This window comes from Triticum dicoccoides, chromosome 2A (genome assembly GCF_002162155.2).
Source record: "Triticum dicoccoides isolate Atlit2015 ecotype Zavitan chromosome 2A, WEW_v2.0, whole genome shotgun sequence".
Taxonomy (NCBI): domain Eukaryota; kingdom Viridiplantae; phylum Streptophyta; class Magnoliopsida; order Poales; family Poaceae; genus Triticum; species Triticum dicoccoides.
This window is the reverse complement of record NC_041382.1, coordinates 102,251,095-102,276,575: the sequence shown is the minus strand read 5'-3', so window position 1 is coordinate 102,276,575 and position 25,481 is coordinate 102,251,095. Positions and strand designations below refer to the sequence as shown.

General features: G+C 48.6%; 2 protein-coding genes across 6 annotated transcripts; one reads left to right on the top strand and one right to left on the bottom strand.

The window, feature by feature from the left end:
• Positions 1–11,297: 11,297 nt before the first annotated feature.
• LOC119353624 lies at positions 11,298–14,494 on the top strand. 3 transcript variants are annotated; one of them, XR_005170478.1, is made up of 4 exons: positions 11,298–11,591; positions 12,320–12,418; positions 13,226–13,284; positions 13,991–14,250. XR_005170478.1 is itself a non-coding variant. In XM_037620254.1 (4 exons), exons 2-4 carry the CDS (start codon positions 12,364–12,366, stop codon positions 14,328–14,330), a joined length of 450 nt encoding a protein of 149 aa, XP_037476151.1. In that variant the 5' UTR covers positions 11,298–11,591; positions 12,320–12,363; the 3' UTR covers positions 14,331–14,494. The 3 variants fall into 3 exon arrangements, 1 of the variants encoding a protein (XP_037476151.1); XR_005170477.1 differs by having other exon boundaries at positions 11,676–12,418; XM_037620254.1 differs by having other exon boundaries at positions 12,320–12,414; positions 13,991–14,494.
• Positions 14,495–15,781: 1,287 nt separating this feature from the next.
• LOC119353622 lies at positions 15,782–19,825 on the bottom strand. Of its 3 annotated transcripts, none has more exons than XM_037620251.1 (9): positions 18,471–19,825; positions 18,156–18,229; positions 18,031–18,080; positions 17,775–17,883; positions 17,608–17,679; positions 17,368–17,445; positions 17,123–17,281; positions 16,474–16,686; positions 15,782–16,141 (listed from the first exon to the last, which is right to left on the bottom strand). In XM_037620251.1, the coding sequence occupies exons 1-8, from the start codon at positions 18,478–18,480 to the stop codon at positions 16,495–16,497; spliced, it is 744 nt and encodes a 247-aa protein (XP_037476148.1). In that variant the 5' UTR covers positions 18,481–19,825; the 3' UTR covers positions 15,782–16,141; positions 16,474–16,494. The 3 variants fall into 3 exon arrangements, with proteins under 3 accessions (XP_037476148.1, XP_037476149.1, XP_037476150.1); XM_037620252.1 differs by having other exon boundaries at positions 17,805–17,883; XM_037620253.1 differs by having other exon boundaries at positions 17,608–17,676; positions 17,805–17,883.
• Positions 19,826–25,481: the final 5,656 nt, after the last annotated feature.

The following is a 25,481-nucleotide window of genomic DNA, read 5'->3' as shown; positions in this document are numbered from 1 at the left end:
AGGTATGGGCATTCCGATGTCCCGACTGAGCACTAGTAACATGAGCTTTCATGGAGTTATACCAGGGAAGAAGGCCGAGTCACTCGGCCAGATAGCTTTGGACGTGGTGTTTGGCGATTCAAAGCATTTTCGCAAAGAAAAGTTGACGTTTGAGGTCGTGGATTTTCAAAGTGCATATCATGCCATTTTGGGGAGACCAGCTTACGCGCGGTTCATGGCTCGACCATGCTACGTATACCTCAAATTGAAGATGCCCGGTCCCAAAGGAGTGATCACTGTCACCGGTGATAGGAAAAAGGCAGAAGAGTGCTTTCAGAAGGGCTCCAAGATTGCCGATTCCCAGGTAACGGCAGTCGAGTTCGAAGAATACAAGCAAAACGCAGATCCGAGTGACTTGCTGCGATCTAAGAAGCCCGCCACAGAGTCTGCATTCCAGTCGTCCGGTGAGACGAAGCCTGTTCACATTCACCCGACCGACCCCGAAGCAGCTCCGACCCGCATCTCCACGACACTCGACCCAAAATAGGAAGAAGCGCTCATCCAGTTCCTCCGTGAGAACTGGGACATTTTTGCATGGAAGCCCGCTGACATGCCAGGTGTTCCCAGGGGACTGGCTGAGCATCGCCTAAGAGTCGACTCATCTGCAAAACCAGTCAAAGAGCATCTTCGGCGGTCCGCCGTCCAGAAGAGAAAAGCCATTGGCGAAGAAGTGGCTCGACTGTTGGCGGCAGGATTTATCCGAGAGATATACCACTCCGAGTGGCTCGCTAATGTCGTCATGGTTCCTAAGAAGGACAAGTCGCTCCGAATGTGCATTGATTTCAAGCACATCAACCGGGCCTGCCCGAAAGATCATTTTCCTCTCCCTCGCATAGATCAAATTGTTGACTCGATCGCGGGATGTGAGAGGTTATCCTTTTTAGATGCCTACTCCGGGTACCACCAGATCCGTCTGTACGGGCCCGACAAGGTAAAAACAGCTTTCATCACTCCATTCGGGTGCTTCTGCTATATCACCATGTCGTTCGGCCTCAAGAATGCCGGAGCCACATTTATGCGAATGATTCAGAAGTGTCTACTCACTCAAATCAGTCGGAATGTGGAAGCTTATATGTATGATATCGTTGTCAAGTCGCGGAAAGGTTCCGACCTGCTCGCTGACCTCGCCGAAACATTTGCCAACCTCAGAAGGTATGATATCAAGCTCAATCCATCAAAGTGCACATTTGGAGTTCCTGGTGGCAAGTTACTCGGTTTTCTCATTTCCGAACGGGGAATCGACGCTAACCCAGAGAAGATTGGCACTATTCTCCGAATGAAACGCCCTGTGCGAGTGCATGATGTCCAGAAGCTTACTGGATGCTTGGCCGCATTAAGTCGATTCATCTCACGACTCGGTGAAAAGGCATTACCTCTTTACCGACTGATGAAGAAGACAGACAAGTTCGAGTGGACTCCAGAAGCTGATGCAGCGTTTGCCGAGCTAAAAGCTCTGCTCTCCACCCAGCCGGTGCTTGCTGCTCCAATCAGCAAAGAGCCTCTGTTGCTCTATATCGCAGCCACAGGACAAGTCGTCAGTACTGTGCTAACGGTCGAGCTCGAAGAAGAAGGAAAAGCTCTCAAAGTTCAGCGCCCAGTGTATTATTTGTCTGAAGTCTTGACTCCATCCAAGCAGAGATATCCTCATTATCAGAAGCTTGTGTATGGAATATACATGACCACAAAGAAGGTTGCTCATTATTTCTCTGATCATTCCATCACAGTCGTCAGCGACGCTCCACTATCAGAGATTTTGCACAACAGAGATGCAACTGGTCGAGTGGCCAAATGGGCGATTGAACTTCTTCCCCTTGATATCAAGTTTGAGGCAAAGAAAGCCATTAAGTCCCAGGCAATAGCAGATTTCCTTGCCGAGTGGATTAAACAGCAGCAGCCGACTGAAGTTCACTCGGAGCATTGGACCATGTTTTTTGATGGCTCTAAGATGTTGAATGGTTCCGGTGCTGGGGTTGTCCTGGTTTCCCCCAGAGGAGATAAGCTCAGATATGTGCTCCAGATTCACTTTGATTCCTCCAACAATGAGGCAGAATATGAAGCCCTCTTATATGGGTTGCGCATGGCCATTTCACTCGGTGTCCGTCGCCTGATGGTCTATGGCGACTCGGATTTAGTGGTCAATCAGGTGATGAAAGAATGGGACGTGAGAAGCCCAGCCATGACTGGATACTGCAGTGCAGTGAGGAAGCTGGAAAAGAAGTTCGAGGGGTTGGAGCTCCATCATATACCCCGACTGAAAAATCAAGCAGCTGATGATCTAGCAAAGATAGGTTCCAAGAGATAAGCCATCCCGAGTGGTGTGTTCTTGGAGCATATACACACTCCGTCAGTCAAAGAAGATCCTTTCACCGAAGAAACTCCACAGCCCAAGAGTGCCACAGATCCGACTGAAGTTGAAGTCCCAGCGGTGGTCGACTTGATCATGGAGGTTTTGGTGGTCATTCCCGACTGGATGATTCCATATGTCGCATATATCCTGAGGAAAGAGCTCCCGGAGGATGAGGAAGAGGCTCGACAGATCATCCGTCGATCTAAGGCCTTTACCGTAATCAAAGGACAATTATACAGAGAAAGCGCGACTGGAGTTGGTCAGAAGTGCATAACACCAGAAGAAGGTCGACTCATCCTCAATGATATTCACTCGGGGACCTGTGGTCATCATGCGTCCTCTCGGACCATCGTGGCCAAAGCATACCGAGCCGGATTTTACTGGCCAAAGGCGAATGAGATGGCAAAAGAGATAGTGGATAAGTGCGAGGGATGTCAATTCTACTCGAATATGTCACACAAGCCTGCGTCGGCTCTGAAGACCATTCCACTCGTCTGGCCTTTCGCAGTATGGGGATTGGACATGGTCGGTCCTTTGAGAACAGGACGAAGTGGCTTCACGCATGTACTGGTGGCAGTCGACAAGTTCACCAAGTGGATCGAGGCTAAACCAATCAAGAGCCTTGACACTGGTACTGCTGTTAGCTTCATCAGGGAACTAATATTCAGATATGGAGTCCCACACAGCATCATTACGGATAATGGGTCGAACTTTGACTCAGAGGAATTCAGAGCTTTCTGCAACTCCCAGGGCACACGGGTCGACTACGCTTCAGTCGCCCATCCGCAGTCGAATGGACAAGCAGAGCGAGCTAATGGACTGATTCTTAAGGGATTGAAGCCTCGACTGATGCGTGATCTCAAACACGCGGCTGGAGCTTGGGTCGACGAACTTCCCTCAGTACTCTGGGGACTGCGGACCACACCTAATCGGTCGACCGGAAGAACTCCATTCTTCTTGGTCTACGGAGCTGAAGTAGTCTTGCCGAGTGATCTTCTCCACAATGCTCCTCGAGTTGAAATCTACAACGAAGCAGAGGCTGAACAAGCGCGGCAAGACGCAGTCGACCTTTTAGAGGAAGAAAGGGAGATGGCTCTGATCCGGTCGACCATCTACCAACAAGATTTGCGTCGTTTCCACGCCAGAAATGTGAGAGGTCGAGCCTTCCAGGAAGGAGATTTGGTTCTCCGAGTGGATCAGCACAAACCACACAAGCTTGCTCCTTCTTGGGAAGGCCCCTTCATCGTCACCAAGGTTCTCCACAACGGGGCGTACCGTCTTTACAACGTCGAGCATAATATCGACGAGCCCTGAGCTTGGAACGCGGAGCTACTCCGCCCATTTTACACTTAAGTTTTATCACTCGGATGAGTTGCAATAAAGTACTTCTGTAGTTCATGGACCTCAAAATAATAGTGTCATAGTCCCTCCATAATTTCTGTCGCTTTTTATTTTTGTCCAATAAAATTCCCCCTCAGTGGGTGACTTAGCTGCGAATCCGTTTCGCCTAAGTTTGTAAAAATCCTACCGAGTGGTGAGCCAGACTCCCACTCGGAGGCTTAGCTGCGAATCTGTTTCGCCTAAGTTATCAAAATCCTACCGAGTGGCGAGCCAGACTCCCACTCGGAGGCTTAGCTGCGAATCCGTTTCGCCTAAGTTATCAAAATCCTACCGAGTGGCGAGCCAGACTCCCACTCGGAGGCTTAGCTGCGAATCCGTTTCGCCTAAGTTATCAAAATCCTACCGAGTGGTAAGCAACCCTCTCACTCGGGGGCTTAGCTGCAGTCCAAGCACTCGCCTAAGTTATCAAAATCCTACCGAGTGTAGAGCAACCCTCTCACTCGGGGGCTTAGCTGCAGTCCAAGCACTCGCCTAAGTTATTAAAATCCTACCGAGTGTAGAGCAACCCTCTCACTCGGGGGCTTAGCTGCAGTCCGAGCACTCGCCTAAGTTATCAAAATCCTACCGAGTGTAGAGCAACCCTCTCACTCGGAGGCTTAGCTGCAGTCCAAGCACTCGCCTAAGTTATCAAAATCCTACCGAGTGTAGAGCAACCCTCTCACTCGGAGGCTTAGCTGCAGCCCAGTGCTCGCCTAAGTGGACTGAAGAATAAGTCGATTGCAGTAAAGGCGCCTTGCTTTGAACCTGCAAAAGACATTTCGAGCCAAAGGCAATCATATTCAAGCACCAAATTCAAGTTTGAATCGATATCTAAAGGAACCGAGAGTGCTCAGGCGTTAAGCCTGTTAAGGTTTATCGGTTACAATTCCACTCGGCATACCGAGGCAAATTTAAAAGCGTCGAGCCAGAATAAGTTTTTTACCCCTCCTGTGGAGTGGCAGCTGCAAGGAAAGTTTCCATAAAGGACCTGAAGTCGTGCTTCTTGGTATTGGCCACCCGAAGGGCCGCCAGCTTCTCTTCTCGTGCATCCTTACAGTGGACTCGGGCAAGACATAGAGCAACATCTGCACCACACCGAGCCGAGGACTTCTTCCATTCCTGCACTCGACCAGGGATCGTGTTCAACCGGGCCATCAGCGATTCAAGGTCATTCTGAAGTGTCTCCTCAGGCCAAAGCGTCGAGTCGATGCGAGATGTGGCGACCTTCAGCCTTGCGAGATAGTCCACGACAGCTGCAACACGGGACTCCAGTCGGAGAACATCTATGGCAACTTCATCGTTCACCGGAGAATTGACGGGGTCGAGGTTTGGCTCCAGCCGGCTAGTTTCTTCTTCAAAGTTTTGACAAAATTCTGCAAGGGTGATCACTAAGTCAAGGAGATGGTCGAATGGAAAAATCACAATTGGAAATGTCTGCCAAGCATAGAGGTTTACCTTCAAGCATAAGAAACAGCTTCTTGGCAAGTCCACTCAGGAAGGCCTCCAGATCAGTTTTCTTCCCAGTCAATTTGGCGACTTGGTCGGTCAGGGCAGCTTTATCAGTTTTCAGTCGACTGACCTCCTTGTTGGCAATCCCAAGAGCAGCTTTCAGATTGGTATTGTCTTGTTCGAGCTTGGTGACTGAAGCTAACTTCTCGTCAGCAAGCTTGATCTTCTCAGCTAGCTCAAGGTCTTTCTTCTGTTGGGCCTCCCTTACTTTACCTGCAAGTTACAGCAAGATCAGATTTTGAAACAAGCAAGGGGAAAAGCAGTCGTCAAGGTCTCACCAAACATACCTTCTGTCTCCTCCTTTGCCTTTGTCAGCTTCTCCTGAACCAGCTTCAAGCTCAGCTCGACTTGAGTATGCTTGTGTTCCAACTCTGAGTAGCGAGCCACAAGATCACAAGAGTTCTGCGAAGAACCAATCGACTAAATGTCAAATATAATTCACTTCCGAGTGAAAAAGGGAAAAACTCACGTTTCTAAGACTACAGCCGAATACAAGCATTCGACCGTAGTCTCGGGGACTACACCCAGTGGGTGCACTCAGCGTGCCCCCACTAATCCTGTTGAAGACAAAGTCGACCAGTCGACCTCAAAAAAAAAGATGTATTCTCTAAGACTGTGATCAACTGCAAGCAGTCGACCACAGTCTCGGGGACTACACCCAGTGGGTGCACTCAGCGTGCCCCCACCGGTTTGTGAAATCCAGTCGACATAGTCGACTGACAGAAAAATTGACATCATAAAGCCTAAGGCCGACTGCCAGCAGTCGACCTTAGCCTTGGGGACTACACCCAGCGGGTGCACTCAGCGTGCCCCCGCTAATACGGAACTCAATCGACAACACCCACTGGGTGACTACTATAAATTCCGGAAAGGAAAAGTTTTTGGCAGCATATCCAACAGAACAAACGGTGGTCGACTGACCTGAACATTGCTTTGGAGGGCAGAACTGGCGTCATAAGCTGCCTGGCTCGCGTCCCGGATGGTCTTCAGCTGCTCCATCATGAGTCCCGCTTGGCGTATCGCCTCCTTCGCTGCGCCAGCTTGGTCCTCTGGGACGTGGTGCGTCGTGAAGAGGGAGGGCTGTTGAGCACTCGTCAGTGGATTCGCGAAGGACACCGTGTGTCGAGTGGTGTTCTCTTCCTCCACAGTCAGAATCTCAGGCGCCGTCACATCCTGAGGCACCTTACTGGCGGACGCTTTCCGACTCCTCCTGCGCTTCAACGACTCTTCATCCTCATCATCATCAGGAAGATTGATAACAGTATTGGGTGGAGCTGCGGAGAAGAATCAGGATCAGAGATCGCGAGTCAGTCGACTAAGAACGGCGTTAAGAATACAGTACCTGGGTTCGAAGTTGCTGCGTCCTCCATCTCGTGGTCATCAGCCCGGGCCGAGGTTTCAGAAGTAGAAGCACTGCAACTCCAAAGGATCAGTCGACTAACTTCAGCGTCGACCAGAGACAAAGTTCACACAAAATGAGAAGATTCAAACAACACGATTACCCTGATATGGTAGGGATGGACACCTTCATCTTCGGTAGGAGCTTGATCGGCTTCGACGAGGCCGCCCTGGGCTGTTTCGGCGCCTTTTCAGTCGGCACCGGAGAGACGGTCCGAGGGCGCTTGGTCGACTGAGTGGTGGTCGCAACCCCCTTACCACGTTCGGTTGAAGGGTCGTGGACAAGCTTCGACCGCCTTTCCGAGCACGGTGGTACGACCTCCTCCTCCTCTTCCTCCTCGTCTTCAACGTCATCGTCATCACCGTCGTCATCATCATCGTCGTCGTCATCCCCTGCAACGTCAGAGTCCCACTCCTCCTCTTCCTGGCTCTCACCCCCGCTCGCCTCACCCTCCTCAGTCGGAGTTTGTGCCCCATTGGGCATCGAGTACAGCTCGGTGAGAGCCTAGCAGATATCAAGACAAGGATCAGTCGACCAGTCGGCAGGATAAACAGAAATGAATGCGACAAGAACGCAGTGGAGGGCAGAGCAAATGTACCTTGTTTGGATCGCTGTTGTGGTCGAGTGGAGGAATCCTTCTGGCTCCGCGTGGGTTGTCCTTGTTTCCGGTAATGGCTACCATCCATCTTTCCAGAGTGGCATCGTCGACTGCTTCTGGATGGACTCGAGTCTCGTCTTCGGTCCCACAGTACAACCACATGCAGTGGCTCCGGAACTGAAGGGGCTGGATGCGACGCCTGAGGAAGACCTCCAGGAGGTCCATGCCCGTCACTCCCTCCCGAACCAACTGCACCACGCGCTCCATCAACATCTTCACGTCAGCTTTCTCCTCCGGAATCAGCTTCAGAGGGGAGGGCTTGTTCACTCGGTCCATGGTAAACGGAGGGAGTCCACTCGACTGCCCTGGCGTCGACTGGACCTGGCAGTAGAACCAAGTCGACTGCCAGCCTCTGACGGACTCAAGAAAGGTCATGGGCGGGAAGGTACTCTTATTCCTCACCTGGATCCCCAGACCCCCACACATTTGGACGACTCGGGTTCTCTCATCACCTGGGCTCGCCTTCTTCACGGTCTGAGAGCGACACGTGAATATATGTTTGAACAAACCCCAGTGCGGTCGACAGCCCAAGAAACCCTCACACATGGACACGAATGCAGCAAGATAGGCAATGGAGTTTGGGGTAAAGTGGTGAAGCTGCGGTCCGAAGAAATTCAAGAAGCCACGGAAGAAAATACTCGGCGGCAAGGAAAACCCACGATCAACATGAGTGGCCAAAAGCACACACTCACCCTCTTCTGGCTGAGGTTGCCACTCCTTCCCCGGAAGCCTCGCAGCTCCGTGAGGGATCAAGCCCTCGTTGGCCATGTCGAGGAGGTCCTTCTCTGTGATGGTCGACTGGATCCAGTCTCCTTGGACCCAGCCCTTCGGCAGACGGGATCTGGACGAGGACCCTCTGCGGCTGGTGGATCTCCCCTTCGCCTTCTCTGACGCCGACGCCTTCTTTGCGCGCTCCAGCGCCGCCGTCTTCTCCTTGGCCATGGTCGCCGGCGAGATGCGCGAAGGGAAGTGGTGCGGGGGCGAGAGCGAGCACGCTGGGCGGAGAAGAAGGAAGCAGAGAGAGGGAGAGAATGCTGAGGCGCAGCACAGAAATCCTCGCCGGGCACATTTATAAGGTCCCTTCTGAGTGGATGACAGGTGGGCCCGTCGATCTAATCATATCTGGGAACAGTTATGCAGACGGGATACGTGGCGAAAAAGGAGGCGCGGAGATCGAGGCGTCTATGCCCCGTTCCATCCGAACGCCGCGGTCCGCCCCGCTTCGCGCGTGTCCCCAAATTTCGCATCCCGCGGAATCCGCGAACAACAAATCAGTCTGTCAGACGCGGTGTTTCCGGCGATCTGTCGCTCGGAGATCGTCGAAGCCCGAAAGATCACTCGACGCAAAAATAGAATGGATCGAGTCGACTGAAGGCAAATTGCTCCCTGTCGACGAAGAGATTCTTTGGTCCAGGACAACGCACGACCAGGGCACAAAGGTTAATCGGAAACGACATCAACTCCTTCCTCACTCGAAGCCTCAATCCATTCGGGGGCTAATGATGGGGTTATGTACCTAGGGTAGGGTCATGGACCTGATCTAAGTACCTTACCCAAGGACACCCTTAGAAGAAGTCGCCTTCCAGTCGACCAACGAGGGACACACTCGACTGACTTGAAGGACTCGACCACGAAGACTCACTCGACCACCAGAAGGTCAAGAGGCACAATGCACTGCAACGGCCAGTAATCAAGTATACTTTATGATAGTAAAGGCACTTTATGTGGGGCGTTACCAGTAACGCCCCAGACTTAACTCACCTAAAACCCTCTCCTACGTGGGCTGGCTGGGGTCCTGGCGCACTCTATATAAGCCACCCCCCTCCACAGGCAGAAGGGTTCGGCACCTTGTAACTCATATACTCATAATCCACTCGACCGCCTCCGGGCTCCGAGACGTAGGGCTGTTACTTCCTCCGAGAAGGGCCTGAACTCGTACATCCTTTGTGCTTACAACCTCTCCATAGCTAGGACCTTGCCTCTCCATACCTACCCTCCACTCTACTGTTAGGCTTAGAACCACGACACGCGGCCCCCCTTTCCCTCTCCCTCTCCATCTCCTTCCTTCTTCCCCCTTCCACCAAGTGGAATCCTACTAGGACTTGGAGTCCTAGTAGGACTCCTCTTTCTGGCGCGCCCTACAGGGCCGCCCGACCGGCCTCCCCCTCTCCTCCTTTATATACGGAGGCAGGGGGCACCCTAGAACACACAAGATCAATTGTCTTAGCCGTGTGCGGTGCCCCCTTCCACAGTTACACAACTCGGTCATGTCGTCGTAGTGCTTAGGCGAAGCCCTGCGCCGGTAACTTCATCATCACCGTCACCACGCCGTCGCGTTGACGAAACTCTCCCTCGCCCTCAACTGGATCAAGAGCTCGAGGGTCGTCATCGTGCTGAACGTGTGTTGAACATGGAGGTGTCGTACGTTTGGTACTTGGATCGGTTGGATCGTGAAGACATTCGACTACATCAACCGCGTTATTAAACGCTTCCTCTTTCGGTCTACGAGGGTACGTGGACACACTCTCCCCTCTCGTTGCTATGCATCTCCTAGATAGATCTTGCGTGATCGTAGGAATTTTTTTTACGTTCCCCAACATATATAGTGGACTGCTTCTTCTGCTCCAGATGGAGGTTACATTTGGTGGTATGCAGCAGATGAAGTGTATGGCATAGCCTGCCTTCCGGACATCATCGGAGCTACGAAGCGTACAATGGGGGTAGAGGGCCGGTGACGAAAGACAAGTAGAAGTTGCGCGAGAAGTTGTTGCTTGAATGAGTTCGGGCACACACTATGAATTGTAATTTCTACTCCCTCCGTTCCTAAATATAAGTTTTTGGAGAGATTCCACTATGAACCACATACGGATGTATGTAGATGCATTTTAGAGTGTAGATTCATCCATTTTTCTCCGTATGTAGTCCATAGTGAAATCTCTACAAAGACTTATATTTAGGAACGGAGGGAGTAGTTCTCTGGAAACATATGCAATCAAATAGAAAAATAACATTTTTTATGTTGGCCTGAAACAAATTTATGTTATATTGCACCGACACCATAGGAAGTACACATGCCACCATTGGATCGTCTGTATGCTAGATGGCACAAAAGCTTACCTTATATGCCATATTTTATTTTATGTAAACAATTTCAGATTCTATTGGATGCATGTATTAGTTTCTCTGGAAACAAAATTCAAACCAACACTACATTAGCAATATTTTGGGACTAAATTTTCATGCTTCAACCACCATAAAACTTTGTTTCAAAGTACAACCATACATTCTTCATATCACAAAGCGAATCATGATACTACTTGAAAAAATGTTACAGAATTATAAGAAGCATGATCCATAGTGTTGGAAGCATGTTTATCATGTCATGCAATAAGTATCAACTGGAAGCATCGTCTCTACACAGAAACTCACATTATTATAGGAACCTGATCTGGAGAGAACCATGCAATGAGAGACACGGGAGCGGAGGGCACACACACCCTGCCCTTATGAACATCTTCGAGAGACTGGGCCGGCATATCATCTTGAGATTTATGAAGTCACCGTAGGTGCCTCGTCGTCGATGGGACGTCTCCTTCCACTGAAAGCGCATCGCCGGAAATTCTGAAATACGCGCGAGTGGAGGGCATGCACACCCTACCCCTATGAACACCTTCGAGAGACTGAGTCGGCATATCATCTTGAGATTTACGAAGTCACCGTAGGTGCCTCATCGTCGACGGGACGTCTCCTCCCACTGAAAACGTATCGCCGGAAATTCTGAAATAAATCCAGAAATAATGAAATAAATCCAGAAATAATGCGAGCATCAAGATTTGAACTCTCGTGGGTTGGGGATACCATTGTCCACATAACCATCTCAATCACAGGTTGGTTCCCGATGTAATTTTACTTTATGGAAACGGTTAGCTGCTCCTACGACCTAGCCCACTCCATCGTACTACTAGTAAAAAACGTGCGAGCTGTTTTCTTATCACTCGACGGCGTTCCTATCTCGCCATTGCGGAGGCGGCGGCGGCGACGACACCGGAGGGACGATGAGGAGGCGGCGGCAGCGACGACGTCGGAGGGACGAGGAGGAGGCGATGGCTACCTCTCTCGCGCGTGGAGTATTTCCCTTTCCCTCTCGCACGCGGCAACGATCTGGAGGCGACGTGGGCTCTACAAAGGTCCGGCGCAAGCTCGGCGGCGACAACGGACTTCTCCTACGCCCCTCTCCACAAGCGGCGGCCCTCCCGCCGGTAAGAAATCTCTCCTCCTATTATTCCTCTCTCATTCTCCATGAATTTCTGAATTTCTAGGTCAGTGTTATTGGTTTATGGCAGGGGGGAGCAGGGGAAGAGGAAGAGAGACCAATGAATGAAATGAAAGAAATATGGGGAGCTTGTGTAGTACCTGCAGGGGAGGGGGTTATGGTGGGCTTGTTCGGTTAATCCCTTCTCCAAGGAGATTGGAGGTGTTTGAAGGGGATTGGGGAGGATTCTGACTTACAAGGGATTTAATCCTTCACAAACCCCTTCAATCCCCCTCAGATCAAATGCCGGAGCGGAGAGGTGGCGGGGGAGGCCATGTGAATTCAGTATCAAACTGTGGAGTAGGATGAACAACACTACAGCATCAAACTTCGATTCTGTTGAGATCAATTTTTGTTTCTCATGGGGCATGTGAATACTCTCTGTGATTTTGATTTTCTGTAAAATTCGCCGTCAAAAAATTGCACGAATTTGCAACCTTGTAGCTATAAATGATGCTTCTCAATTAACTGAATGTTAGTAATGTTGTACATAAAGAACCAGCCTGTACCTAGGTGATAGTACTAATTCTCTATGAATTTGTTAATGGAAATACGTACAAACTTACGAGCTTCAAATCAGAGCGGAATTTTGTTTACACGAAATTTAGTTTTATGCTATTCTTAAGATAAGATTCGAAGTGATGACACCAGCTTTGTGTTTTGTGAATTTATTAGGCAAATGAGGATTGAAATTCTGCCAAGAAATCTCAGAGCAGAAGATGTATGCAAGGGACTTGGAGACGAGGCAATGCTGCGCAGACAAGAAAATGGCAAGTACGTTGTACTCACGGTTAGGCACACAAGAATATATAGTCACCATAAGCTGGATGAACAAATATACCTTGTTAATTAGTTTTTGATCCTTCAAACATGGCCAGCGGCCTAGCCATTCGAGCTCCATGACTCGTAGTTCGCCTTGATGTATTTAGGTACCACTTAAGCATAATGAAACCAGTTGCTCGTAATATGATTAAGGCATGTGATTAATCTGTTTGGCTGAATTTATTCAGAGGGGAAATCATCAAGGTTGCGAGCAGATGTCTAAATGATCTGTTTCCATTGCACACATATATCAATTAGCAATGCAAATTAGCGACCGTTTCAAATTTATATTTCTATTTTCTTTTGCAATCTGCAAGGAACTCAAAGATAGTTTTACATTTTCTCACGTGCATTCTAGTCCATAAATTGTTTGGGCAATACAGAACGGAAGAATATGTACAAGTTTGCGGTACAAACTTCAGTGTCTCTTGTACCTTGTGAATTAACTGAATGCTGAATTTCTGAAGTTAATAAATAGCTAGCTCTCTCCTCGCAAAACAAAAGGAACTAGCTAGCTCTCGTATGAACATATATTGAGATCTTCCGGCGATGAGGCTTTTGAGGTTTTCCGTTTAAATTAAGGGTGCAACCCTTTCTTCTGGTCAATTACCTAGTGTTAATGTCTTATCTTGTGTGTACAACATGTTATTCTCTGTTCAGGTAACTGCACGATCAATGTTAAATATTCAGTACGCTATATGAAATAAAAAAATAAAAAAGCATGCTACATGATTAATTTAATTTTCTTGTTCCGTGCAGTTTGGAGCAATTCGTGGTTACTACCGGTCTCGAGTTAGATTTATTTCAATTGCAATGAGGTACACATACACTGGACCCTTCCTGGCTGTCTGTCTAAGTTGTTTTTGTTGAAGTAGCATAAACCTAACTTTTGATAGTAAAGATGTGTTTCCACCCAATTCATACAGTAAGCCACGATAGTTACTTGGTACCAGTCATCAACTAGTCAATCTCAATCTTACCTTAATAGAGAATTGCTATTGATTTGTATTGGCTTAAGTACCGAGGACATAAATTTCCCTTTTACCCCTAATAGTGGTGGATTTGCTCCTTCCAGGGAGGCCTATATTTGGCTAACTGTCTATAGGCTAGAGAAGTAGTGGCAATCAGTGAATATTTTTATTCTTATGCCTTATCTGAATATAGCTTTAGAAATTCTTAACATGGAATACATAATATACTTTATGTGTATGTTGTTAATTCTTATTTTTTTAATTTTCTATTTGTTAAATGTTGGCAAGCAGAGTATATACTTGAGGTGAGGTTATCCTGAATTTGAATTTGGGTGTACATGATCCTACTAGCTTCTAATTCTACTGAGCTATATTTATGATTGTGTGTTTGCTCTCACACATTTATTCAAGGGATCATTATGACAAATGATGCCCAATTCTAGGTTGCTGGTAATGCATTTTCACACCATCCGTATGCTTGTGCTTTACCCCCATTGGGTAATCAATATGATAAAGGAGCATTAATCCGTGGATTTCGTTTTGATTTTGACAGGAACTTGTATCCAAACCTGCTATTCCCAACTGGTGTGTTTATAGGTTGCAGTGTTAGTGGTGGTCTCCTCCTGATGGAGCTCTGTATATGCCCTTCTTGTTTAGCTCAAAATCTTTTCTCTCCTAAGGTCTTGTCAGAATCTTTCTTTTTTCTTAAGAAGCATGCTATCAATGGACAACAGATGTTGCAGCACCAAAAAGTTGGTGACCATGCTTGGGTGTTTCAGAGCACATATGAAAAACATTTATTTTTTACTTTCATGGATTGCACAATTCATTCATTCATGAAGAATGAGATGATTGTCCCCTCAAAAAAAAAAGAGAATGAGATGATTGCTTAGTCTTGCAATTTCTAGTATGGCTGGACAATCATGATTTCATTCATCTTCTGTCATTACCTACTTTGTAGACACTTTTGCAAATGAGGCAAATTTCTTATTGCTTCATGGAGTTTGTTTATTATCATGTTAGTATTCTGTGTAATGAAACATCCCATATTTTTTTACTGCCACATATATCTAAAAAAACCACAGCCCATCTGTGTTCTATAAACGTCGGTGTGGTCTTTCTTATGTGCACCAAGAATTCTGTCATTAACATAAGGTATTTTACATCGGCACTGCAAACTGTTGATGTATCTAAAAACCATAGTTTGCAAGCGGTGTTGCTTGCACTGAGAATTCTTACATTTGCACGAGGTATTTTACACTGGCGTTGTGAACTCATTGACGATTAGCATTCATCAACTAAGCACACCTCGATGTACGCAGCCGGTATATCCACAGGTCTTTAGAACGGAGTGTATCCAGTGTTTCTTCTCTGTACCTATCACATGTCACAGCTGTGTGAGGGATGTCGTCGGCCGCGTATTGGGTGATGGTGCTGTTGATCTGCCGCCGGCTACTCTTTTCCGCCGGAGGAAGCACGTTACGCGAGCATGCAATGGTCATAGGATAGCACAGGAAGATCAATTCATACAGGATCCGCTGCTGCTTACTACTCATGGAAACATCCGACCTTATGGTCAACTCGTCCGTCTATCTTTCTGATCTCATTCGTTTCTGATCGCATAAAAAGTCATGAGATCAAAAAAGAGATGCTATTTATCTGGATAGTTTAACAAACTTTTAAACAGAACATGATCCCATAGGAGATTTGTTCGTTAATCATAAATAATTGCTGGACACGTTCTCATAGTGCAACTCAATAGCACGTCTGCACATTGTAGTTAAGTCTTACGTGGCCACACTTTGGTTTTCTTACGGTCCAATAAGAGGTGCGCACACAATTGACCACACCGTAAGTTTCCACCGTCAACCTTTTGATTTTACGGTGGCTGTGGCTGTGGCGCGTGGGTTCCTTTTTTCAGGCCGTAATCTTACCCCACATGTTTTCCTTTCTTACGTTCTACAACCTGGCCGTGGGAGATGAGGTGGGGTATGTTTCTTCATCAGGCCAGCTGGTGCTGTCTCGATCTGTCCAAGTGCCCCATTGTCTGGGCAGAACTATCTGGGATTGGTGTCCTAGTGCAGGTGGGCAAAAAAAATCACAATGTGATAGTGCAGCCTTAGTTTGTTGTCTAAAAATGTTTACAGGAAAGCCTGGTTGGTTCTGTATGTGTAGTTTCTGTCTTGCAGCTAAGTTGTAGCCATACTCACAGGATAGGTTTTTCATTCCCTTGGCTCAGACGTAATCTGAAGTCGGAGTACTTAGTAAAGCCAAAAGAAACACCATTATTATTGCCTCAGCTACTACAAGTATTCCATTCCAGGAATAGAACCACAAGAGGAAATCACAAAGAACCACACCACAATTGTTATCAAACTTGTCTGCAGTCAAGCACGCGATACATAATATAAACATCACCAATACGATTCAACAGCTAGGTAGGGTACTATAATAAGGCAGTCCAGTATTAAGCCAGTACACATACACCGCACTGGAAGGGAGGATGGTCTTGCTCATCTACTACATAAATACATATATTAGAGGCTCCAGTGGCGGCGTCATCAGGCCTCTTCGATCAGCAGCTTGGCTACTGTTAATTAAGATCTACTGTAGCTGCTGGCCAGTTCATGAGACTTCTTCACCTTGCCTTGACTATTGGAAAGAGAAATCATATATCTCCCAACGGTAGGATGGAAGAGGTCCCCTGTTACCACAAGCATAGCCATGATTACTACTGGTCTCCAAAGAATTTCTAGGAAATAAACATTTCTCACAGTTCGGACCATCAGCAATGACACTCTAGACCATAAGCAACAGTGTCAAACTATGAGAGGATTTACATAGTGTTTACAATATGTAACCATCTTTAAATTTCAAGTTTGAAACACACAAGGGTTCTGCATATGCAACAAGCGCAGAATTACTAGCAAGAATAACTATCTTGAAGAAGTAATCTTAATGAAAGGTTCACTCCATGTCTATACTGTCTAAAAGAGGACCATGCCAGCAAACACAGGTTTTCAGTACTGCTTTTACCTCGCTAGGTGTTGGATGACACTACGAAGGAGAAGGTGAATGCTCCCAAGATGCAACAGGCAGCTCCAGAGTATTGGGAGGCTTCTCCCATTGGTGTTGGTACTTGCCATAGCCTGTGTGTGCGCCATAGGCAAATGAGTTGGGGGCAGTAAGTTGCTGTGGATACCAATGGTAGCTGGCTCCACTGCTATTGTTGAAGGATGGCTGGGGTACCTGAAATCATAGGCAACAGTTGATAGTAAGATGATGGAAAAACAGACACCTAGGCAACAAATCAAAAAGTAGCACATCACGGCATAGCAGAGATAGATAATTTCATCTTTGTTGCTTATTATATTCCAATGAACTCAAATAATGAATATAACAGTTTAGTTGCTTTTAGGCTTACTGATTACATACTTTTAAACTTGGTGCCCATAGTTCTTTTTTTCCCCTCTTTTTACTTTCAAAACACATAATACAAAATTGCACAGAACATGTCAACTTGGGCCCATCAACCATAACAGCACATGTGAGAGAGTTACTACCAAGAAAATGTATCTTGCGAGTAATTTTTAACACGTGAAGATGGTCCGTTCCAGGGCTATAGAGCTACAGGTCAATAGAGGAGACAGCAGAATATCATAATAAGCTTCACCAATGTTTTTACCTCATGAGGTCCAAACTCACTGCTATAAGTGAAAAGCCGTTTTAATGGTGGTAGCTGCAGCCACAGTGGCTGGTTGTTGTGACGACCATGTACAGGGGCAAACGATGCATAACCAGGACCACATGGTCCATCTGGCTTGTTGAAGTATTGCCGCGCTGGCTGGAATGGTACATTCTAATTAATCTTTCTTGATGATGATAAGAAAATAGACAACTGTGAAACATGGTATATGGAATACGACATACCAGATTGTTTTGGGGCCACAATGACTGCCCAGGGGGATAGCATGGCGCATCCCACTTTTTGAAGCACTGCTGTTGTGTCTGTAAATGGTGCATTCTAATTAATCTTGCTGAACGATTAAGGGAATATAGATTGGAAACAGGGCATATGGGATTGCCAACTATTGATGCATGGCAAAGCGAACAACAGCACAAGGACGAAATTCACAAAAGCAAATTCACACAGATCTCGGCCAAATATACCTTACGCTCTTTCTTCCGCTCTAGCTCATGCTCTATCTCCCGCTCTAGCTCCAGCACCTTCTCGTCAAGCTGCTGCTCGCATCGCCAATAAAGGAGAAAGTGAGAGAGAGAAATCGGATGAGCCACTGATAATAAATAGAACACAAATTAGACTGCCATCGCGGAACCTTCCGCAGATTGTTTTCAATAGGATGGACCTGGGAAATATGATCGTTCTGCATAATACTCCCAACAGCATTTCGTGCACGCTTGTTTTTCTGAGCCCATTCCCAAGGCCTGATGAACAGAAAGTCAATTAGGCAAGAGATCAGGTAAAACTAATTGGCGAATAGCCATCAAATTATAAAATGAATTGATCTAAGTCGGATCATAAGTGCCCAGGCCTCAGGAGAAGAGAGATTCCGAAGAGAATAAGAAGCTTGCCTTTGGATTTTGCTCCTTGGTTCACAGGAATTGAGCTCACCCACACAGATCTATGCACAGAAGAGATGGCAAGTTACTTGGCAGAAATTCTTTCTTTGAAATAAAAAGTGATGCAAAATACTTACTGAGGAGTTGCTTGGCTGATTTGCAGAGCTGCTAGCCTCTTCTGGGATCTTGCGACACGCTGAGACTTCAGTGCCTACACAAACCACTAAATTCATAAGCAACACCATACTCACAATCCTGGGTTTCTTAGGGAACCGGCAAATATGCAGAAAACACACAAAGCAATATGCAGGCATAAGGCAGCCATCAAGTGGCTCCAAACAGCCCCCAGGTTAATTTGCCAAGGCAGTCACAAGAAGAACATAATAACTAAGTAGATAAGGACTGTAAGCATTGCATAGGCATGGCGAACAATAAGAGCAGCTAACAGTTACCTGGAGTCATATCCAGATGGCGGGATAATGTACAGGCAAAGAAAGGATGTTGAGGGTCATAGGAAGTTCGTAATAAAAATCATCCGGAAGATAATACTTTCCAATTGCTTTCACTGCCTTGTTTCCCAGGTCAACGGCTGCCACCCATCCATCGTGAATACTAGGTTTCAGCACAGATTTGATATAAAGAATATCGTCACCATCCGGGCTCAGGATGGGGAAAGCTGAGTAGAGGTTCCCCAATGTCATGTCCAGCCCGGGCAACAAAGACTCGTCAACCAAGATGTCAGCGACATCAGCAGCGCATGTCTGGCGCCAACAGTTAGATGAAAATGTCCGAGTCCATGTGACAGCTCTCCAGGCACCCCCAAAGGACAGCTGCTTGGAATTCCAATCCTCTTTGCGCTCGAGCGACATGATCAAGTCCGAATCATAGACAATACCCTCCTTGTTGCTCTGGATTCCAGGAGCAAGATTCTCCATCTCAATAAATTTGAGCACGCCATCAACGCATGTGAGATCCCGAAACCACAAGAAAGATTCGTCCTCTAGTTTTATCTTTCTCTTTGCGGTGGTAGGCGGAATGGGACATTTTAGTTTGTATCTGTTCCCAGGCAACAGCTCCGGCAACGGGATGAAACTTACATGATCTTGACCCAAATCGCACATCAGCAGGCCGTGTGACAAATCAACCCACCCTAGCAAGCCTTCTCCAAGCGAGATCACCTTATCGGGTATAATCCTGTCGACCACAGGACATGGATTGGGCAGTGTCCTAGTGATCCAGGACTTTTTCTCGGACGAGTAGATCCAAAGGTGGTAGTCATCCGACGACGGCGCGAGGCAGAGAGCGGCCACGAGATAGTGGCTGCCAAGCTGCAGGATGCCGAACTCCCTGACCCCGCGCAGATCATCGCGGTCGTCATCACAATACTCGTCGGGAGAAGGAATACGGTCGAGCAACGGCGACTCACCAGCCTTGTACAGGAAATATTCAGATGCGTAGTGGCCGTTGAAGACGGCGCGGAAGAGGACGAAACGGCCCTCCGCGCCGACGCCGACCACGCGTGGCGAAACTGAGAACTCGGAATACGGGCGGTCTTGCAGATGAGGGGGACTGCAGCAGTGGATGGAGAAGATTGACAGCTGCGGTGGGTCGGCCATCCAGAAGGAGACCTTCATGGTAAAGCCATCCCTGGATATGACTGTGGCCGTGGTCTCGTTCGTGCTGTCGGTGAAGCGCGGTTTCCGGGAGAGGAGAATTGAGGCCAGCCGACGCCGACGGGAGGCGTTGGCGGCGTCGCCCATCACGACGGGACTTCCGATTTTGGTGGGGATTTTGGGGGATCTGTGGTGGCGTCGCGACCCCGAGTCCTCCTAGGCAGCGTTTTATGCGCCACGAAACGGCCCATTATCTCGCACGCCGCTGCTGGATCGTAGTATGTGTTTTTTACGGGAACCCGTTCGCGCTCCTGGCGCTCGAAGACGACGCGAGTGGGCCGGCCCAGGAAACACGCACAGTAGCGAACGCAAATCTTTACTTATCTCTACTGTGTCTCGAAAAAAAAAACTTATCTCTACTCACACCCCTCAAAACTTCTAAAAAAAAACTTACACCCCTCAAAAAGAAAAAGAAAAACTCATCTCTACTTACGCCCGTGCATTGCAACAGGAGGATACATATTATGATGGTTCAAACACCGATACAAACAATATTATGCATTTCCACCATTTTGTGTGTCAGCCCATTGGCCCTCGCTACTTTTTTTCTTCCGTGCGATCAACTCTTCAATTCCATCCACTATCCAATTATACACATAATAAAAAAAATCAACACTTGCAACCTATGTAATGACCAAACCATATTGCGCATTTACATTCTCACTAATGAACACCAAAAAACATCAGATATGTTCACATCAAAGAACTAAAACCACTGCACTTGGTACATTAAACCTAAACGACTACTGAGACTAAACAGTTACACAATTAAAGTTACACAAGAAGGGAGTTTCATATTTCAGGCGTCACGAGAGTTGCTGCTTGTGCTTTGGCAGCTTGGCCTGAAGCTTGTCGAGCTTAACATTCAACTTCTGACAGTCAATAATGTGGCTGCGAGAAGCAAAAAATAATTTTATCATATGTGAACTTGCTCGCGCGGGCCAGGATAGTACGGTACCAGCGCATACACGCAGGTATGTGAAGCTCACCGTCGGACCAACCGCAGAGCAAACAGCCACGCCGGTAGGGCTTTGCTTGCACACAGCTGCCAACGGCTAGAAGCTCATTACAGTTCTTAGACATTTCAGAATGAAATAAGGAAAACTGTTGGTCTAATAAGGGTGATATGAAGGCATGGAAATGTGAATATTAAATACCAGATGCAAGCAGTTTGTAGAGAAATTCTTTCTACACCAACGTTAGCAACCTTGCAAAATTGTGTTCTTTGCCCATTCAACCAGTCCTTCTAAAAATTGATATGTGGTTTTCTCACGTGGGGGTACCATCTTGAGACTGCAATGAAAGTGAAATGGATCACAAAATGCGAAAAACTCCTTTGGTGCACGGCGTCCACTGGTATGCTTATCCACGCCATATATCTGCATCTGGATCACCAATCTGCATTTATGTGCTAGTGTATAGGAAATGTCCATTCAGATACAACCAGTAGTATTCCACACATGTACCCCAGTATTGGAACAAGTCCAACGCTGGATCTCTGCTTTTGCCCGCGGAGACGCTCCTTGCACCAGTACCTGAATCACAAGCAAACTGCCCTGGTTGCATCTTGATGTAGGGTAGAACCCTAACGACCCGATCTTTCACGAAAGAAGCGGATCCCAACGAGGAGACACGAAGAACACGAAGGAAACGAGGGGAAAATACAAGAGAGAATCACTCAAACCAACAAGATTCGATTACACATGTGCTAGATCCTCGAAACACAAGGAGAGACACGATCCAAAGTCAACAAGGGACGATACATAGGGTAACCGGTTCTTCTCCGTGAGGAGGTCTTGATGGGGCCACCCGAGAGGGGGTCTTGAATCCAAGATGGATCTTCTCCGTAGAGGGGTCGCAGTCTCTCTCGGGGAGTAGATCCGTATGGATGAGCAATGCTCTATCTCAAGTATGAGCTAAAACCAATGCTGACCTAGAAAGAGGGGGGATATAGAGTATATATACTCTAGGTGGGCGAAAGGGTACACGGGCCTCAGCCCTTCACTGTGCGCAGACAGGCGGGGCCGGACGTCCGGGCGTTGGGCTGGATGTCAAGGCGTTCACGGGGTGCCGGATATCCGGGGCTGGGGCCGGATGTCCGGGCTGATGGGGCTTCGGCTTCGGATGCGTTCTGTTGGGGTGCGCCGGATATCCGGGGCTGCGCCGGATGTTCGGGCTCGACGGATCGGATGTCTGGGGCATGGCCGGATGTCCAGGGTCTGCAGGTCTCCTGCGGCTGGGCTGCTGTTGTGGTCTCCAGGGGCCGGATGTCCGGGGCTGGGGGCCGGATGTCCGGGTCCTGGAGCTGTCTTCTCCACCTTCCGTTGGTTCCCCTCATCCATGAACTTGGCGGTTTGTCCATCTTTACGTGCATCTTCGGGAGGATCCTCTTGATACCTAATCATGCACAACATTCCAGACTTAAGGTAGTAGCCATGTCTCGAGGGGATCATATGTGATATCACTAAGGAAGGAAGTCACCTCGGTCTCGAGAGATCTAGCTCGTGCTCGTGTCATAGGTCCTTGTCGGTGTCAAAACCGGCGGATTTCGGGTAGGGGATCCCGAACTGTGCGTCTAGGCGGATGATAACAGGAAACAAGGGACACGATGTTTTTACCCAGGTCCGGGCCCTCTCGATGGAGGTAAAACCCTACTCCTGCTTGATTAATATTGATGATATGGGTAGTACAAGAGTAGATCTACCACGAGATCAAGGAGGCTAAACCCTAGAAGCTAGCCTATGGTATGATTGTTCTTCTTCTGTCCTACGGACTAAAAACCCTCTGGTTTATATAGACACCGGAGAGGGATAGGGTTACACAGAGTCGGTTACAATGGTAGGAGATCTATATATCCGCATTGCCAAGCTTGCCTTCCACGCCAAGGAAAGTCCCTTCCGAACACGGGACGAAGTCTTCAATCTTGTATCTTCATAGTCCAGGAGTCCGGTCGAAGATATAGTTCGGCTATCCGGACACCCCCTAATCCAAGACTCCCTCAGTAGCCCCTGAACTAGGCTTCAATGATGACAAGTCCGGCGCATAGATTGTCTTCGGCATTGCAAGGCGGGTTCCTCCTCCAAGTACTTCATAGAAGATTTTGAACACAAAGGATAGTGTCCGGCTCTGCAAAATAAGTTTCCACACATTGCCGTAGAGAGAATAATATTTACACAGATCTAATCTGCTGACGTATTCCATAGTGTGACATCACACCACGGCGAAGCCTTTATTCGAACCATTTTTACTGCCCCACCTCAGCGTGTTTCGCGAGGCGGTTTCCTTGGCACGTCTTGTCAAAGCAGAGATCGTGTCCCCTTATTCCGGGATTCTCATCAATACGGGCGTGGGTAACCCAACCGCGCTATTGATTACGGCGCTTGGGAGATAAGCGAGTTTTATCAGGCTGGTGGGGACGCATAGCCGCATCCGCCCATATAAGGGGATAAGGATCCACCTTTTCACCTACGCCTTCTTCCTCCTTTGCCTATCCATTTTCCGCGCACTCGAGCTCCAGCGCCCAAGTCCGCATTCCCACCACGACCTTCTCCAGCTATGTCCGGAGCGGGAGGCAAGTGGATGGTCTCCTCCGTCACGGAGGGACACATCAAAAAACTGAGGAAGGCCGGATACTTGTCTAACGACATCGCGCACCGGCTCCCCGAAGAGGGGCAGCTCCTCCCCACCCCAAGGCCCCATGAGAGGGTAGTGTTCCTTCCCCACTTCCTCCGCGGACTGGGCTTTCCTCTCCACCCATTCGTCCGGGGGCTCATGTTCTACTATGGCCTGGATTTCCACGATCTGGCCCCGAACTTCATCCTCAACATCTCGACGTTTATCATCGTGTGTGAAGCTTTCCTCTGCATCCGCCCCCATTTTGGCCTATGGCTCAAGACTTTCAATGTCAAGCCAAAGGTGGTGCGCGGCAACCAGGCGGAGTGCGGAGGTGCCATGGTGGGCAAGATGCCCAACGTCCTATGGCTCGAGGGCTCCTTTATGGAGACCCTGAAGGGGTGGCAATCGGGGTGGTTTTACATCACCGAGTCGCGCGACCCTGAGTGGGTCGCAGCTCCCGAGTTCCGGTCCGGACCCCCTACGCGGCTCACGTCCTGGAAAGAGATGGGCCTGTCGTGGGGCAACAAAGGAGAGGTGATTGGACTGCAAACATGCATCCAAACCCTGGTGAACAAGCAGGTCAAGCTTGTCAACGTAGTCCAGGTTATGCTCATCCGCCGGATCCTCCCGTGTCAACAACGGGCTTTCAACCTATGGGAGTTTGACCCAGCGCAGCACCGAACTCTGAACATGCTCTTTGACACGATGTACGAAGATGCCTGGAAGGTGCTATTCAAGGGCGCCGAGGCTCCCGCATCCGCTTCCGAGGATCGCGGATTCGGCACGCAGCGTCACACTAGTGCGGTAAGCTATTTTTACCTTTTACAGGATATTAGTTTTTCATAGTTTGACTCTATGCGGGATCTAAGCTCCCTTACCTTTGACAGGATTGGCAGGCGAAGTCCGGACAGATCAACTGTCCGGCTCCTTTGCCCGAAGACCCAGCCGATGCTCGCTTGGCGAAGCTGCTAGTTCCAGCACCCTATGTGGTGCCGGAGAAGAAGGTCAAGAAGAAGGCCACAGGGACTCGAAAGAGCGCCCGGCGCTTGGAGGTGTTGGATTCATCATCCGACGAATCCGAGACGCGCTCCTCCCGTGAAGACGAGGAGGAGGAAGAATAAACCTCCCCCCTCCAGCGGGGGGAGGAAAGAAAAGGAAGGCCGCCCCGACCGAGGAGGCCGAAGGGTCCAAGAAGGGGAAGACCCTTCCTCCGGACTACTCCACCGACGCCGACGACGGCGAAGAGGAGTGGCCGCACAGGGCCAAGCGCCCGGCGAAATCGTAAGTATCCGGATACCAGAGTAATTCGTAGTATTCCTTCATTGCACAGCCTTTCCTTATGTCGAATATGATTATGCAGTCCGCCCAAGGCCGGGCTCGACGAGTCGTCGAGCGGCTCCCTGGATTCGTCGGATGTGAATTCACTTCCGCCGGCTACCTCCCCCCACCCTACGGACGACGCCAAAGTGTTGTCCCAACAGGTTCCAAGTCAGGAGGAGGTGATCCCAGAGGCGCCGCAAGGCGACCTCCCGGATTCCAGGAGTAAAGGGGATAGATCCCCCAAGGGCTCCGAGTCTGGCTTTCAGCCGGACTCCGTGCCGGAACCTTCAGCGGTTCCGGACTCCGGTAGGCAGCCTCCTTCCAAGAGGAGCCAGCCTACCGAGCCGGTGGCCTCCGTCCAACGGGAGGTACCGGACAATTTGCTGGAGGTGCTTAACGGCGCCTCCATCGATGAGGAGCACCGCACTGTTATGAGTGCGGTGATCCAGAAGGTTCAGTCCACCAAGAGCGGACTGACTGAAGCCTGTGCCAGCCTTTTAACAGGCTTTGAGGTAAGTAAAGAATATGTAAAAATATTACCGCATAGACAGTAGCCCCTGATGCTCTATTTGGCGTTCGGAAAGAAAAGCCGAATAGAGGATCTAATGAAATTCACAGGAGTCTAACAAAAAATGAGTCAATATGCGTATGCAGGCTTTGCTGCTAGCGTCCGTCGCACTGACTGCGGAGGTGGGTACGCTGAAGCAGGACCTCGAGCGGTCCGAGCAAGAGCTCGGCCTTGCCAAGCAGCAGCTCGAGGAGAAGGAAGGTAAGAGATACCTTATTGAAATATATAAAAAGTGCAATTGCAAAAAATGACAGGATTAACATGGCTATTGTAGGGGCCACGTCGGA

What these genes read in the sequence shown, in the direction of transcription:
- LOC119353624 (XM_037620254.1), top strand. Translation starts at nt 12,364, where the DNA reads ATGTATGCAAGGGACTTGGAGACGAGGCAATGCTGCGCAGACAAGAAA. An exon ending in GCTGCGCAGACAAGAAAATG is followed by an intron (nt 12,415 to 13,225) that starts GCAAGTACGTTG and finishes TGTTCCGTGCAG; the next exon opens with TTTGGAGCAATTCGTGGTTA. An exon ending in TTTATTTCAATTGCAATGAG is followed by an intron (nt 13,285 to 13,990) that starts GTACACATACAC and finishes TGATTTTGACAG; the next exon opens with GAACTTGTATCCAAACCTGC.
- LOC119353622 (XM_037620251.1), bottom strand. An exon ending in CCAAGGAGCAAAATCCAAAG is followed by an intron (nt 17,884 to 18,030) that starts GCAAGCTTCTTA and finishes TCTGTTCATCAG; the next exon opens with GCCTTGGGAATGGGCTCAGA. An exon ending in AGCGGAAGAAAGAGCGTAAG is followed by an intron (nt 17,446 to 17,607) that starts GTATATTTGGCC and finishes CACCATTTACAG; the next exon opens with ACACAACAGCAGTGCTTCAA.